This window comes from Daphnia pulex, chromosome 3 (genome assembly GCF_021134715.1).
Source record: "Daphnia pulex isolate KAP4 chromosome 3, ASM2113471v1".
NCBI classification, from domain to species: domain Eukaryota; kingdom Metazoa; phylum Arthropoda; class Branchiopoda; order Diplostraca; family Daphniidae; genus Daphnia; species Daphnia pulex.
This window is the reverse complement of record NC_060019.1, coordinates 11,704,840-11,720,959: the sequence shown is the minus strand read 5'-3', so window position 1 is coordinate 11,720,959 and position 16,120 is coordinate 11,704,840. Positions and strand designations below refer to the sequence as shown.

The 16,120-nt window shown below is 41.9% G+C and overlaps 1 protein-coding gene across 2 annotated transcripts in view; it reads left to right on the top strand.

Moving 5' to 3' along the window:
• LOC124191132 (neurotensin receptor type 1-like) overlaps window positions 1–15,313 on the top strand; it is a 31,838-nt gene extending 16,525 nt beyond the window's left edge. Inside the window, exons 2-8 of one of the 2 annotated variants that reach the window (XM_046584144.1) lie at window positions 138–591; window positions 702–792; window positions 4,065–4,543; window positions 10,269–10,391; window positions 10,511–10,661; window positions 10,742–11,141; window positions 14,230–15,313. In XM_046584144.1, coding sequence (XP_046440100.1) covers window positions 267–591; window positions 702–792; window positions 4,065–4,543; window positions 10,269–10,391; window positions 10,511–10,661; window positions 10,742–11,141; window positions 14,230–14,580 — 1,920 coding nt within the window. In that variant the 5' untranslated portion in view covers window positions 138–266 and the 3' untranslated portion in view covers window positions 14,581–15,313. The remainder of the gene's footprint in view (window positions 1–137; window positions 592–701; window positions 793–4,064; window positions 4,544–10,268; window positions 10,392–10,510; window positions 10,662–10,741; window positions 11,142–14,229) is intronic. The other variant, XM_046584145.1, reaches the window with a different exon arrangement.
• The last annotated feature ends 807 nt before the right edge of the window (window positions 15,314–16,120 follow it).

Genomic DNA, 16,120 nt, shown 5'->3' with positions numbered 1-16,120 from the left:
CGAGTTTCTTTTTCCCATAAAGAGAAAACGATTATATTAATGCCTTCGTATGAAATTTTTGTTTTATTTTATTTTTTTCTTTTCCGCTATAGATACATGTAATATCTCATTTCTCACGTATCCAATGTATTTATTAGATATATTACCAGGTCCTGGATATCGGGGGATATCGTTTATATGTATCCCTCCGGGCTGCTGAAGACGATGCTGTGATTATACTTTGTCATTCGACCTCCGGCTCCCATTGCTCCACGATCCTATAGCAAATGGCTTTCGACGCGGGCGACAACAGCAGCACGGACTGGCTGCTGCCGGACGTCTCGCCGCTGGACAGCAACGCCTCGTACTTGATGAACGGTAGCTACGGCGAGTGGAACGTGGACACTTATCTCGCCACTCATTGGGGGCCCAAGCACCTGCCGATGGACGTCGTCGTGCCCATCACCATCGTCTACATTTTGATCTTCGTCTCGGGCGTCGTCGGCAACATCGCCGTTTGCGTCGTCATCGTTCGCAACCCGTCAATGCACACGGCCACCAACTGCTACCTGTTCTCGTTGGCCGTCTCCGACTTGACTGTCCTTCTGTTCGGTAATACTATCAGCCGAAAGATGATTCTTACATAATAGTGTGAATTGGTTTAACTGTTTCGCCCCTTTGATTTCATTGTGTGACCCATTTTCGTTTGTTATCTACAACAGGTTTGCCGAACGACTTGAGCGTCTACTGGCAGCAGTATCCCTGGGCATTGGGCGAAATTGTCTGCAAGCTGAGGGCCCTCATCGCTGAAATGTAAATATGCTAATATTATAAAGAGACTGGATATTGGCTCTTTTGTTTTTCCTCTTATTCGCACAGCAGCGCTCGACAATCGACACTGTTTGAAATGTAAAATAGGTCTTGATTTTCAGTGGAATCTCGAAATAGCTTTGATGATGGCCAGTCCAGTCTATAGACGGAAATCAAATAATGTAGTCGTCATTTTAACTTTCTATTTTTAATCCACAAGAATTTGATTGCTATCGAGCCATTCTCTCGAGTTGAATACTGCCTGCTTCCAGGTCATTCCAATGAAATAGAATGTGCGCGTTCCAACGACGAAGAACATAATCGCAAACGACCGTTAACTAAATCGATTAAGGGATAAAGGCACGTGCTGCCTCCCGTGAATGTCAACGCATTGATAATTCACTCTTATTCCGCTCTCCTTCTCTTTTTGACGCTATAGCCTATAAGCTATAATAAGATCATTTGGTATGCCCTACTAACTGCTGGTTCGAGCTTTTTCTGACAGCACGATATTTAATGCTTTGCGATAATCTTGTTTACATGAGGTAAACAACCTTTCCAAGTATTTTTTTTTATTTGATTTTATTTTTTTACTTTATTATGATTATCATGAACTCTAAAGTAGATAAGGATTATCACTGATGAAAAGCAGCTTATATTTAATAAGTAGGTCTCTACTAAGGGTCTGATTCGATCAACGGAATTTTTTTCTTTATTAAGTGCTGTGTATTTTATAGTGGGCTGCGCCCACTGCGCCTCTTCGCCGGCATCTGTTACTCTGAGCTTGTCAAATTTCAGATCCAAAAGTCTTTTTTCTCTACAGACCTACTTACAACATCACAAATCACTGATTAAAAAGTGAGTGACAGATCCTCAGTTCCGCGCTAACAAGAAAAGAGGGCTAACAAATTAAAAGGAATTAAATACGAAAGATTTAGATCACATCGTCTACCTAATTATTAAGCGAATTTTTAATATCGTATAATATTGTTGTCTTCTGAAAACGCTTAGAATCTTAATTTTCATTTTATTTTTAAAATGCATGACATATTTTCCCGTTAACTGATTTAAATAACTGTCCCACCCACAATGGATCAAGAATATAATATGACTTATTCGCCAAATATAGTATAATACCGTAATCTGTCTAGCAAAAGACGTAACCGCCCACTTTACGTCACTTGTGGCGGAAAAGTTTCAGATCCAAGTCCTCACAATAGACGACTAATCCAATATAGCACTTTCTTCAATTATATGCTTTCAGCGAATAACTGACTGTTATACAGATGGGTTTTTATGTGGGAACACAGTGCAAGTTTATTATCAATAGTAAGTAGTACAAGTAATAGTAAGTTGAGCTCTTTGGGACCTTTACATAAAATATCATAAAAATATTCCGTCGGATCTATACACAATGTCGCAGACCGCAAATCGGCCCAAACTCTTAATACCCACGTCTCTGGATGAAGATCTGCACGTCCGCGCTAGCCGGGCAAATAAATCGTCAAACTATCGTACATGAGTTCTATATTATATCGTCTGTTCCGCTATACTTGCAGGGCCAGCTTCATCATTTGCTGATACGGTTTGACATAGGCTATCTTACGGATATAAGAAATGTTGCCAAAATATACTACCATATATAGGAATCTTCCGAAAAACCGGTGGATAAACAATTCAGAGTTGTATATATTTGACAGAACCATTCGTTACAAAGTTGAGATTATTCTCACTGACGTCAGATTGATAAGAATTACACAAAACAAGTTCCGTACTGTGCCGGGGCTTTGAAAGGAGATAGATGCGATCAAGCGACTTCCGCAAGAAATTCAGAAGAAATTAGATTGAGCGTTAATAACATTTCCCTCTTGTGGAAAAAGTGAAGAGTGAGGTCATTTCCTGTCGCCAGCTCATCTCTAGCTGCTTATAAAGAGCCTGCTGATATTTCCCACTTGAAAGCGAATCGTCATCGAAATCAACGAAATGGAAAGAACCATCATCATGCGGAGCCGCGTGCTGCTTCTGCTGTGCGGGTTGCATATATAGTACGCTCGCTTGGCCGAAGAGAATTTACATTTTATTCGACGAAAATGACAAAAGCGGAAAAACTATTTGCTGCTGCAGACAAAAGGGGCAAAAAAAATGGATAGCATTATAGCCATAGTCTATCTCCACCCGCATTTTTTCGAAAGTATTATATTTATATATATCCCTTCTGGCAAATGTTGCAAACAGATAGCAATTTAATAGAAATATGATATGTTATTATACGAGGTTTTTTACGAGAAATTACCATTTTGGCTAGACGACTTGAGGCCACCATATAAAAGTGTAACCTGAATTCTCAGTGCATGAAAAAAATTCTATGATTGTCTAAATGATAAATTCGCGTCTAAAAAAGACTATCCCACATTTCCAGCTATAAACCAAAATTTTAATACTTGACAATATAACCAGTCCGATATATTTCTTTGAAGTCCATGGTATACCCTACTTATCTGTAAAAGAGGAGAGCTCTTTCCTGATAAAAAAAATTTGATATTGAATGAAATGGATGGAATAGCACGCGGTGCTTTTTGTGCCCCCGCTTCTTTAACTACTTAGTCAAATGAGATTTTAGACTGTGGACCTCCATTCTTTATCTCCCATTTTTTTTTTCGTCCCAAAGAGACCTATTTATTATATTCGTCTATGATAATAAGACTTTAAAAGTTGGGGGGGGGGCATCTGTGTGATGAAAGATTTCCGCAGAAAAAGATATTAATAAATATACAGAAAGCGCTCACGGGGGGTTTATGCGCATTCAACGAAGTTATAGATACAGTCTGCACCAGCAACAGCGCACTGCTGACGTCAAATTGCTTCGGGGGCGTCAAATATATGCGCACGCATCAGAGCTCTAGATTTTCAATCTATTTACTACTCTTTTCCTTGATTGCTTGTTGCCCTGTTAACGGCATCTTACTATAAACCACGGCGCTTGTTATAAAACTATATTACTGCGTCAGCGAAAATTCGAATTGTTTTCTTTTGCCGCTCACAAACATTGTGCTGGTGATGCTGTGCTGGATGCACCATCTTGATTGTGATAACTCGTTGCTCCCCATTACACTAGCTGCTGCTGCTGATGGCGCCTTAGAGGGCACTAAATGTCAGCATGTCAAGTCATAAGTTGCTTTTGTACTACATCCTATATAGTTCCCATTTTTATTCCCTTTTTTATTTATTTCTATTGCGTTGACTATGTGTATACGTTTCGGCCGGTACCACCCAAGGACCAATTACGCCTCGGTGCTGACAATCGTGGCTTTCTCGCTGGAGCGCTATCTGGCCATATGCCATCCGCTTCACGCTTACACGATGGCCGGGCTGGGTCGGGCAGCCCGCATCGTGGCTCTCATTTGGCTGGTAGCCCTCATCTCGGCCCTGCCGTTCGCCATCTACACCGGCATCTCGTACGTGCCTTATCCGGCCGAAGCCGGAGTCAGCCCGGCCGGAGTCAATCTGACCGGGCAGGCCATCCCCGAGTCGGCGTTTTGCATCCTGCAGGACGAGAACCCGCCCAACCTGTTTGAAGTGGCCACCTTCATCTTCTTCATCGTGCCCATGGGCATCCTCTGCCTGCTCTACCTTCGCATCGGAATTCGAATTCGACGGACGTCGCTGGGCCGCGGCCGCAACGTCCAGGGCGTCGTCCACCACTCCAACGAATCCAGGCAGTCGTCGTCCAGGAGGACCATCCTCCGTATGCTCGGTAAGATTTCGCATTTATTTTTGATGTTATTTATTTTAAATCCCCAAAATGGATTTCGGTTGAAAATTCAAAAGGAAAATATATTCTAATTGGACCGTTTATAAGTCCTTGATAGCGGTTCATTAGGGTCCCTCTTTTGCCAAAATATCTCAAGGGCCATTAATGAGCGATTCGAGGTTTTTTTCTATCATGTTGTTAATGGTGGCCTTTGATAGAGGAATTGAAAGACGATCACGAGCAGATAAGGCTAGACTCTTATTTTTTATACTTTCAGAATAAATTAGAGTCCCCACTCACTTATGTTGTTTTCGCCGTTTGTGGTGTTGTTGGCAGTTGTAGAAGGAAAACAAATTGGGCGTAATCCTTTTATTTTTCGCTTCGACATAATAGTGGGCGAGCTATATGTCGATGCTGTTCGCAACAGCCTGTATGGCTGTTGCGGCTGTCGACCTGACATTTGCACCATCCCGAAACCGTATTATATCATGCCGGGGGGAGAATTCCATTTAATACAGCAAAACACATTCTTTTTTCTTATACAGAAGGTACTAGTAACTTGAGCCCGGTCGAGACCGGGGAACTTAGGGTCTAGCTTAAAGTCGGAATCATTTTCTACTTTTTTTTAAAGCAAGGAGTTGCACGTAAACAGCGCCAGACGTAACCAAATGTAATCTTGTTTGGCAACGTCCGTTTCTTCATAGGTAGCTGCCTGGTGATAGCAATTCGTGTTATTTAACAAATGTAATACTATTGCGAGTAATTCATTTCCTATGATTATATCCCAGGTTGTTAAGCAAAATGAATAAAAAATAAGTTTTGATCATTTACTGCTGAATTCTCATGGGCCGTTGCCCATCTGCCCGTGCCAATGTTATCGTAGAAAATCTGCCCAGGCTTCCCAGACAAAACAATTTTTTTTTTCTTGCGTAGTGATAGGCTCTTCTATTGTTGTTATTTCGATAATTATTCGTTTTCTGCCTGCCGATTGGGCGATTGGAATTCAATTGATTTTTTTATTAAATTCGATTAAATGTTTATTTGAATGTAATCTTTTTATAAGAAAGATATGTCCGTTTACCATCTGCCCGTGCCCGCCCATTTTTCTCGTTGAAAAATCTGCCCGTGCCAAGTCAACAGATTTTCATTTTCTACCTATATTTTTAAATTTCGAATCATTCCGTGGATAAATCGTCCAAAGTTATTTCGCCCGTGGGTTCCTATTCGTTATTCTACCCGCCAATAAATACGTTTTCGCGTGAAAAAAATTGCATTAATTGCTAAACTTTAAATAAGACGGGACTTGATCTGAGGGGAAATCTATGGAGGGGGCGGAAACAGTATTTTTCGAACAGAAATACCGATTTGAATTTGGTACTATTTGACATATCGATATTTGCCGCGTAGAAATCGATGCAAGTACTGCGTTGTGAGTGTGAGCCAGTACCCCACCCTTCTTTTTGCAACGGCGCCGAAATTTACCCCATTGTCTTTCCCCCCTTTCCCCTTTGCAGCAACCCCCCCTATTTGACCATCAGCAAGGAGGGTGAAAACCTGCGGCGGTTTTCACCCCTCTTGATGGGCGACTGGACTGACCAATCACAGCGTGCTCTCATTGGGACATGAATAAGCTCCTCCCCCAAAAAGCTTGTTCTTTTATTATATATGGATTGGTTCTTTATATTGGGATGAGGAGTTTCCCCCTACCCCCCTTGGTGGATTATCGATGATGTACGAAGGCGAGCTTCATAGCTTTTGACAGGGGAAATCAGGAGAAATGACAGATTCAATAAGTGACTCGGGGCAGGGCTGGGCAGGCACTGGGTTCCAGGGTTGCCAGGGAGAACTATAACTAGAGAAGAAGCGAAACTTAGACTCTTATTGGACGTAATGTGTTTAGTCGACCGTGGACAACACAATCTCCAATGTTCATCATCAGATAAGAATAAGCTCAACCAGCCCCCGCGATCGATATACACAGCATAACAACTGGGAATTTATTTGTCGAGTGTTCGGGCCATTATCATAGATCCAAATAGCTGATCGAACAGCGTATAAATAGTCGCTCACCGATTCACTCTACGTACAGTATAAAATAAACGGCATTGCAGATTTGTGCTTATCTTGCGGCCAGACGTGAGCGGAATGCGATCACAATGGCCGACAATTGCCGCGTTATTTGCCCGATTCTCCGCGATGTCCGGTTTTTTTTTTCGGGCTTTAAACGGAATCTATAATGTATTCCTTACATATACACGTTGCGGCACACTCTTGAATGTATTAACACTTCACTAAAATCGATTGATGTAACCGCCGGTCCTTTCCGTTTGGCCCCCTTTTTTTATATGCAATGTGCCAGCGGATAAGACCATAAGTGTTTGAATATTTGAATATGAATGTTATATTGAAGTAACACCCAGACGTCGGCTCCCTTCACTTGTCAAGTTGAGCAACTGCTTATACGTTGTCCTGTCAAAGCGTTTTATTTCACTCTGGCGGAACTTGCTGGATATTCCAGTCTAATAAATAGACACACGGCCATGGCTGATGACTCTATATGTTGTGTATAGTAGTACACGACGCATTGCGCCGCAATAAACGCGTGAAATGTTCAACTCTGATTGCAATAGAAGTTGAATGCTGCTGGTGACATAGGCGGGCTTTTAATGGAAACGTTGTACTGCACAACTGCTGTTAGATTCTTGCAACTTTGGTCACACACCACCCCCATATATGCTCTCTCAGTGTCTCTCGTCTCGTCACCCTGGTAATGTGTGCCCAGCATCGATTGTCCAGCTTTGTTTGCAAGTCTTGATGCTGCTCCGCTCGTCTATATTTGGCGCCCACACTTGAACGTCCTAGCGCGTGTGGTGGCCGTCCGCCATTTCCTGACCATGTGAGATTTACACGGCCAGACAAATAGATAAAGTAAAAAAACCAAACAATCTGCTTCCCTTCGACTCTGGGCTGCATGGGGGGGGGGGGGTGATGATTGAGAGATTGATAGAAGAAGAATATAATAGAAAAATCCGAGAATAAAAGGTCGCGTACGCCTCTACGTGCTGTATCAACCCAATCGGATTCATCGACCACTGTGTGCGTCCGCTGGTCGTTAAGTCGCCAAAGGCGATCGATCAGTACACAACACGCAGCACAGCAGTGCAAATATAGCTAGAGTAGTGTCCAGCAGCACTCCAGCACAAAACTCCATCGGGATATTCTTCTACGGCCGCGCTTTTTTTCTGTGTGTGCGCGTTGAAAGTGTTGGACAATAGTGCGGCAGACCGATTATTCGGCTGTCACAAAAGCCTGTCTGCTAAATGATGAAAGCGAAACTCAACTGTAACGTGTCAATCATTTGGCGACGTCTATATAGTCTCTGAGATAATAATGGATGTTCTTGTCAAAGAGTTGTGCACATATAGTTCTATATATCTGTGGATAGAGAGAGATAGCCGAGCAGATTTGGGATGGTGGTATAGACTGTGTACCGTATTGATTGCCGGGCCGGACTCTAGTGCTCTTCCATGTTTAGTGAATGGGAAAAGATATAGTTGGTTTTCTCTAGAATTTATACGTCTGATGGGATATAAGAATGGAAATCCAGTCAATCGGAAGATTACATCGAGATATAGAAGCGCAAGTCTAAGGAGGAAAATGTAACAGCAGCCGATGAATATCAAGAAAACGGGGAAGAATTTGCGAGTTGAAGAAGAACGAAGCAATAAGAAAAAGAAGTTTGCAGCGATAGACGCAAGTAAGGATCAGCTGAAAAAAAAAGGAAATGATATAGAATCCGTGGAGTAAAAGCAAGTGAACTTCTTGTGGGGGTGCTGGACATGTCAGAGATGTATATATTGGCAGCCGGCCTTGTTGCTGCACTGCTGCAGCAAAGCTCCGTTTCTTTATATGCGTCATCTCTCACTTTAAAGGGCGTCTATTCATATTCTTTTCTGGCCAGCAGAAAAGGGTGTGACACCACACGCATTCTCACGTAATGGAAAGACCCAGACCAGTGCCAGACAAACAAACATGGTCACTTTCCAGCACACAGACTGTTCGACCATAATGTTGCGTGCGTGTTACTGTGGATTCAAGAAGCTTGTTGGCATCAACAGCTCGCATCATTCTTTATTCTCACCAAATATTTATTTTTGTTTGTTTGTTTAGGGCGTTTTTTTTTTATTATTATTCTTTTTCGATTTATACATACAGCGGGAGCTGGGTGTAGGTTAAAACCAATAACAAACCCCAGATAGCGTCTTGAAGTTTTCTGATGTCGAATCGACGTGAGATTTATTGATTTGTATGTCTACATTTTGGCGTTTCTTAAATTAAATTTAAAAAAAAAAAAACATTGCCGATTCAAATTTGTTTTTTTGGGGTGGTATAACACATATGGTCAGTTACAAGTTGACGTTGTTTTTATATTTGATGGAACGGGTGACCATTTTTTGTAATAAATAGTTTGGATGCAGCAAAACAGAAGCGCAGCAGGAAAAACAGACGCTATGTATCCTAGTTGCTGGCTATTATATAGAGCAACCCGTCGCGATTGCCAACTTGCAAGCGAACAACTTCAGAGTCAACTTCTATTACACTATATGTGGGCATCATGTGGCGCTTTGATGAATAATATTGACGAAGATAACAGCGCGCTAGTTTTCATTCTCTCATTATTTTTAATGCTTTCAAATTTACGATCGTCTCGATATTTTCCCCTTCAAATTTCCACCTGCTATCTCTCCTTGAACAATTCTTTAGAATCTCAGGAGAAAAATATCTCAACACGTTCAAAAAATAAAATAAAAAATGTGCGCAGCACGGGTGTCGTCCATCCAAAATCGATTCTACTTTGTTACCGAAAGGCTGAAACACCCTGTGGCTTTTTTGAGACGATTTGCCTTTGAAAGGCGCAGAGCCTGCGCGTGATGAGAGACGGTAGATTGGATTGCTGCTGGGGTTCATCGCATTTTTTCCCCTTTTGATTGACTTGGTTAATCAGCAGTTCCTTTCCATCCGCGTGCTATGACATCATCGATCGATATAGCCTATATACAGTAGTTTCACCCTGCGACCTTCCATTGTTTGGCAAATGTGACCGGGAGTTTTAAGTCGTGCGCCGGAAAGAGGTTTCGCAAATGGAATCGGCCTCAAAGTGAATGAAACGAAGTAGAAAGGTCAACACGAACGATGATGCCAGCAGCAAAGTCGATATAAGAAAAGAAAAAAAGGATAATAAAACATATGTATGTATATAAGCTAAGAGATGATAAGAAAAAGGTATACAAGAAGAAATCAAGCTTTTAGCTTTAGTACTATTCCAGAATGTACGACAAAGGTCAAATAGATAACATCATCCCCGTGGGTATCCGGAGGGGAGAAAAGATATAATATTATTGAAACTCCAGGGCAAGATGCTTATTAATATAGACAACAGGGGGGGTGGCTGGCCGTCGTAATATATCGTATTTGATCATGGATATCATAACAAGGATTTTGATCTAGCCCGCGCACGGTCGCTCGGCATCTCATAAAGTCAAACATCCTCTCAAAATTGAGCAGCCAAATGAGATCTAACTAGTCCATCCACTGTAGTATAATTAATGAATTATTGTATATTTGTCAATATATGTACTCGATACGCTGAGAAATGAACCGCAGCATCATCGTTGCTGGCTTGCTTCATTTCCCTTTTTCTTTTGCATTTGTTCGTCCTTCATTGCAGTTGCTGTGGTGATTGCCTTTTTCATCTGCTGGGCCCCTTTCCACGCCCAGAGACTTCTCTACGTCTACGCCAAAGACTCGCCGAATTACCGCGAAATCAACGAGAAAATGTTTTTCGTTACAGGTAATATTAATAATCATGCGAATGGATGAGCGATGCATGTTCAAATCAGCCTCAGCAATAATAATAGAACCCTCGGAGCAATATATATCTTATCTTTGATTCACATTGATTATCCGCAGGGTGTTTTTACTTTTTCTCTTCCACCATCAATCCGATATTGTACAACGTCATGTCGGTGCGCTACCGGGAGGCATTCCGCGAAACCCTTTGCGGTGGGATCCCCGCTTCCAGTCGCCATCATTACAATCACCAGCGATACGCTTCAGATAGGTCAAGATTATAAAAACAAATTTCTTTGGAGGAATATTCGCACGGATTTGATAATAACTATCGCTGTTTTTGGCTTCCAGGTTTTCGGCCAACTCGCGCAACGGCGGCAGCGTGAACAACACGAGCGGCACTTGGCTGAGTACGGCGGAGCGACGATCGCTGAGGCGTCCGAGTCCGACCGCCAACGGCGCCGTGAAAGAGACGCTCATTCCCGAGGAGATGACGACCAATGTGGACACGGAACTGCTGGACGGCGGCAGCAGCAAGAAGATGATGCCGGCGCTGGGCAATCCGGCTCTGCGGATTGGATTTGTCCATCAAGAAGAGGTGGGCCTGTCCGGCTTTCCCGTTGTTTCCACGGCCTCTAACGTGGCCGGCGCTCTCGTCGGTCAGCAGCAGCAACCCTGTTCGCCCGATGGCGTTTTGTACCACCGTCCGGCGAAACCCGTCGAGTGGCGGGTGCATTTAGCCAGCGTCAAGGTACGATTTCCCCCCATATATTATAGCACTCTCTAATTAGATCGCTTGCAATTATCTACCAACTTGGAACTTTTGTTGAAAACATGTAGAGTTTGATGAATGGATAGACAGTGCTGAGAGGGTGTATACTGCGTGACGTCAAATCGATCCAACACAATCAACGTAGCCATATTCTAAATCGCTCAATTGATAATGAATTATATTTCGACAGTAACATTTGAAGAAATTGTAACATTTGAAGAAATTGATTTTGCAAATCAATATACAAATTAATTATATACAGTAGTATCCTGTTGTGTGAAGTGACGGGTGGCACTGTGATAATAAAACAATAAAACATTAGGCCTACATGTCCGCCGATTATTAGTCTGGACTGTATATTATACCCGCGCATTTATTTTTCTGTGCGGGACTATCAATCAACAGAATCAATTGCGTTGTTGTTTTTATATGTATGTGCGAACAATATTCTTTGAGGAACACAAACATTGGACCCAATAACAGGAAAGCAAATAAAAGCGATCGTTATCATAGTCTTGTTGAGCTGCTATATAATTTAACCATCAAAAGCGAATTGTGGAAGGCTCGCCATCGTTCTCACGCAAAGACGACACGAGCTTTTACCTATGACATTTGGACGGGTTGGCTGTGGTCATTTTTCTTGCAGCATGCTTGGCCATCATTCATAAAGCATCTTGCAATTATTTATGTACAGTACCCAACAGGATAAAGGGCGGACAGGAAAGAAAGAAAGACTTGACTAGATATTATAGTGGTTGGGAGACAATCGTGCCTAACAATGCCTCCTTGGTTAGAACAGATTGCAACTACTACACGCGCAGCAGCAGTATACATTATGTGCGATTCTGCGAAGCTACATCTCCTACAAATCATAGACCTATTGTGTGCTTATTACACTAGAGCGTTTCTCCTTATAACTCTTGACGAGAATATTCGAGGGAGAAAGAGAAAAGGGTGCTGCTCCCTCATTCAAAGTTGCATTTGCTGTACATGTACGGTCTGCTCCTCCAGCGCGGTCCAACCATCACGTTATATACAGAGCGACTCGACGCAGAACATTAGTCTCATTTGTAATAGGAGTTTTTGTTCTCAATTATCTCAATCCGAGTCCGTTCGTCTGATTCGTCGACGGTTACCAGTACTCCATGTTGGATGGTTTCCCATTGACCGTCTTTCTTTGCCCCATTTTCTTGTACAAGACTTTATCCGCCAGCAACCCACTTTGAGTTATCTGCTTCTTGATGTTTCTATCTGAGCGACATCTCATGTTGTACCGAGTACATAGCAGTTTCTCAGTTGCTGAGAGGCCCTGCCTACCGGTAAAATATAACTACAAAAGCGCTACAAAGTAACATATAGTGTGAACGCTTTTTTGTTCTCCCTCTCTCTCTCGCTCTCTCTTGATTCCATTCTTTCTGCTTGTGCTCCCGCGAGCTGTGCGTTGCACACATTTCCTTTTTTCTTTCGTTTCCTTATTCGTTTTGGCTCGTTGAATCCTTGATGGATCTCTGGTGTCGCTTACATGAACGATCGGGTCCCCCCACCATGCCGGTAAACGCCTCCATGTTGGATTGGATAAAAGATCATTCTGACTGATATGAATAAATAAAGAGATAAGTAGTATATGAGTACAAAAAACGAATGTGCTAAAATATACAGAGAAAAAAACCAAACTAAACCAAACATCTTTGCGATTCACTTGAGATATCTGGTCGTGATTTTAGCAAGTCATCATAAATCCAAAAGTACAACGAGTGCTGCGACCTAATATTTTTCCGTCAAAAGAAATCGATCCCCATCTGATACTTCTGGAATGAATCATCAAATTTTGAGGGCAATCGCTTTAAGTATATAGAAGTTCGAGGCGGGTCGAGGTTATCTATTTAGTCGCACGACAAACCAGCACCGAAAGGCGTCTGAGTTGCATCGCGCATTTTGTGCGTTTATTACATCTAGTTAAACACCATCGCGGAAGCGCCTGGAACATTTTCCGCATCACCAGATCAAAAGAAAAAGGAAACTGCTTACAAAAGAATTTCTTTAATAATGGTCGGTGCACATTGACGACGCTCACCTAATCTTCGAATCCTTTTTAAATAAGTTCGCTCTATAGATGAATCGCTAGTGATGCGACGAAAATGGAAGATTAGTTTTCAGAATTAGTTTTCTATTTATTTGAATGACACAGTCACCGTATACACAGTCCATTTACTTACTATAAAACTTTACTAAGACTGGCAAATCGAAACATTTCAAATTCAATACTTTTTCTCCACTTTTCTCGCGGGATTGACGTGCACGGCATTATCGATTTGTTGCACTGCTTATTCCTTTCTTTGTCTGTTTTTCTTTCGTCATGTCGATAGAACACAGGACGGAAGTTTCTATATTTAATCAGAAAATAGAAAAAATGGGCAACTTCTTGAAGTCTATAGAATATTAGCTAAAAATTACAATTCCCAGAGAGAGAGAGACAGTTCAGCAACAATATCTCGACAATATTATTACAAATAATTACACTAGGCCATCATTAGGAACCGGAACTGCTGTCGGTGCTCAGTACGAACAGGCTGACAACCCCAAGTCGTTAGATTCGTTCTGATTTGTGAGACTACTAGCGCTCCGTATTTTTATACACAGCAAATGATAGTATTACAACGACGAGAACAAGAGAATTAACTTAAATATTCTGTTGCATTAATTTTGCATTTGACATTATACATCTGGCCTCGAATACAAGTTCCCTGTTTTCCAACGGTTACATAGATATAGTCGACAATATGTAGTTAGTAGATAAGGTTCGTAAATTCGGTTGATTCTTAGTAGATACTCAAACCGATTGGATTCAACGAACATGGTGGATGGCTCCCGCCGGTGGCTCCTTTTTACACATCGCATTGTCTCTTCTTTTATGCGCGATAGACTAGCTACTTGAAAAAGGAAAAATAAGAGAAAACAACCGTGAAACGCCCACCCACTGAATTGTTTTTTTTTGTTTTTTATATAGTCTATTACAAGGTTCATGAATTTCTCAACTGAAATCCTCTTATTTTGTTTTATGATGCAGCCGAAGACTTCTAATGGCGGAGCTGCGAGCTTGCCAGCCGGCTGCACCCCTTTGTGTTTAAAATCGAGTCAGTTGGTGCGGACGGCCAGCGAGACCAACCGAAAGGAACCACACACGACACCTGGAGTCGTCAGTGCTGAGTATCAGCAGCAGCAGCATCAATTATCTTTGGCCGCCAGCAAGCCGACAGCTGGAGACGTCGCGGGAGATGGCCAGCAGCATCAGCTACCCGATTTCGGATTGTCGGCATTAGTCGAACCGGAAGTCATCAGCACCAATCATCATCAAGATCCCGTCTCATCCGCTACGGTCCGTGATACTTCCATTCAAAACGCTGGGAGGCTGTCTTAACTGATGCTCTATTCACGTCGTGATTTGTTGCGTGAAGACCGGTGAAGACTCGACGCTAACTCGACCCGAAAACTTTTTTTTCCAATTTTTTGTAACAGTATTTCAAAATAATAGGAATACTATACGTGTCTACATGGTCTCCGCCCTTATATCTCCCCTCCACTCTATCTCTCCAGAGGGTGGTCATATTTCTCGTTCGAAATCCACATCGTACACATGTATGTGTATATATAAAGACAGTGTACCGTAATAATAAGTTCTTTGGCGGTCCCCCATCGTGCTGGCGTATCAATTTCAGCGTTCATGAGGGGATTGCATCTTCATCATATATCCAGCACGTCTTTTTGTCGTGCAACATAGTCATGTGAATATGAATTTCATATCAATGCTGTCGAGGAAAGGACATGGAGGTAGTTGGGATTGCTAATCATCCACTGACTTTCATCGTCCACGTAAATACGATTTGAATCACGATTAAAAACCGCCAATCTATTGGTGCAATTCGCAGGTGTGCAGTCCTCATTCAATTGTCCAGTGGCCCTCATCTGCCGAAATCTACAAGAGAGAACTACTATATATCCAAATCACGGTTTTTTATATACAAGGAATTATACGATGAAATCTACATTATTAATATATAATCTTATTTTCTTTTGTGAATTTGAATGCTGAAATGTCTAATGTACACATGATTGAAAAATGAATAAAATCAAAATACATATGCGCAAAAACCCTGTAAAAATCAGCGGAAATGAGAGGAAAAAACAAAACAAAGATGTTGGTGCTAGGCAACCGGTGACGAAAACAAAGTTTTAAATGGTGCCATTGGGTTCGAGAGAGTAAAAAAACAAAACACTGAAGTCAACGAGTGTATAGAGGAATACAAAATTCAAATGTTAGAGTGCATATGTCTTTTTCTAGCATGATGCATTTGCATTCAGTAGTTCAGAAAAAAGTAGCTTGAACATCAGCTATATATTAGCTCTTGTGTAAAAACAAGTTTGAATCTTTCCAAAGAACGAGAAATGTTTATTTCAAAAAGACATGTAATGATGGCTGCTATATTTAACTGGACAGCCTGCCAGCCTGCGCAACCAGCAGCAGCCTTATACATGTAAGAATAAGGAGCCCATCTATACCTTATATAGCCAACTATGAGGACTAGATCTTTACTTTTTGTTGATGTGAATAAGTTTCTTGAGTGGGGTGCCCGGTGTAGGCAGATGATCCCGACGTTCGTCTCATGAGAGCCGATAGTTTCCAAAGCGTGGGAAGTTTAACGTCACGCATCGCACTTTGACATTTACCAAAGTGAAGATAGTAATAATAATAATGCAATTAGACTAAAAGTGCCACCTCGGCAAACCAAACGAATGGAAATTCGTTTCATATCTTGATGTGTGTGGTACTCTTGTATAGATGAAGACCTCAGATGGAGGAAGATGGATCATAGCCTGCTATGCAACAGAGGAGGACTGCTTTGATCCATCAAGCGTCAGCGACCGACAACATCTGTAAAAGGAACTGCACAGACCAAATA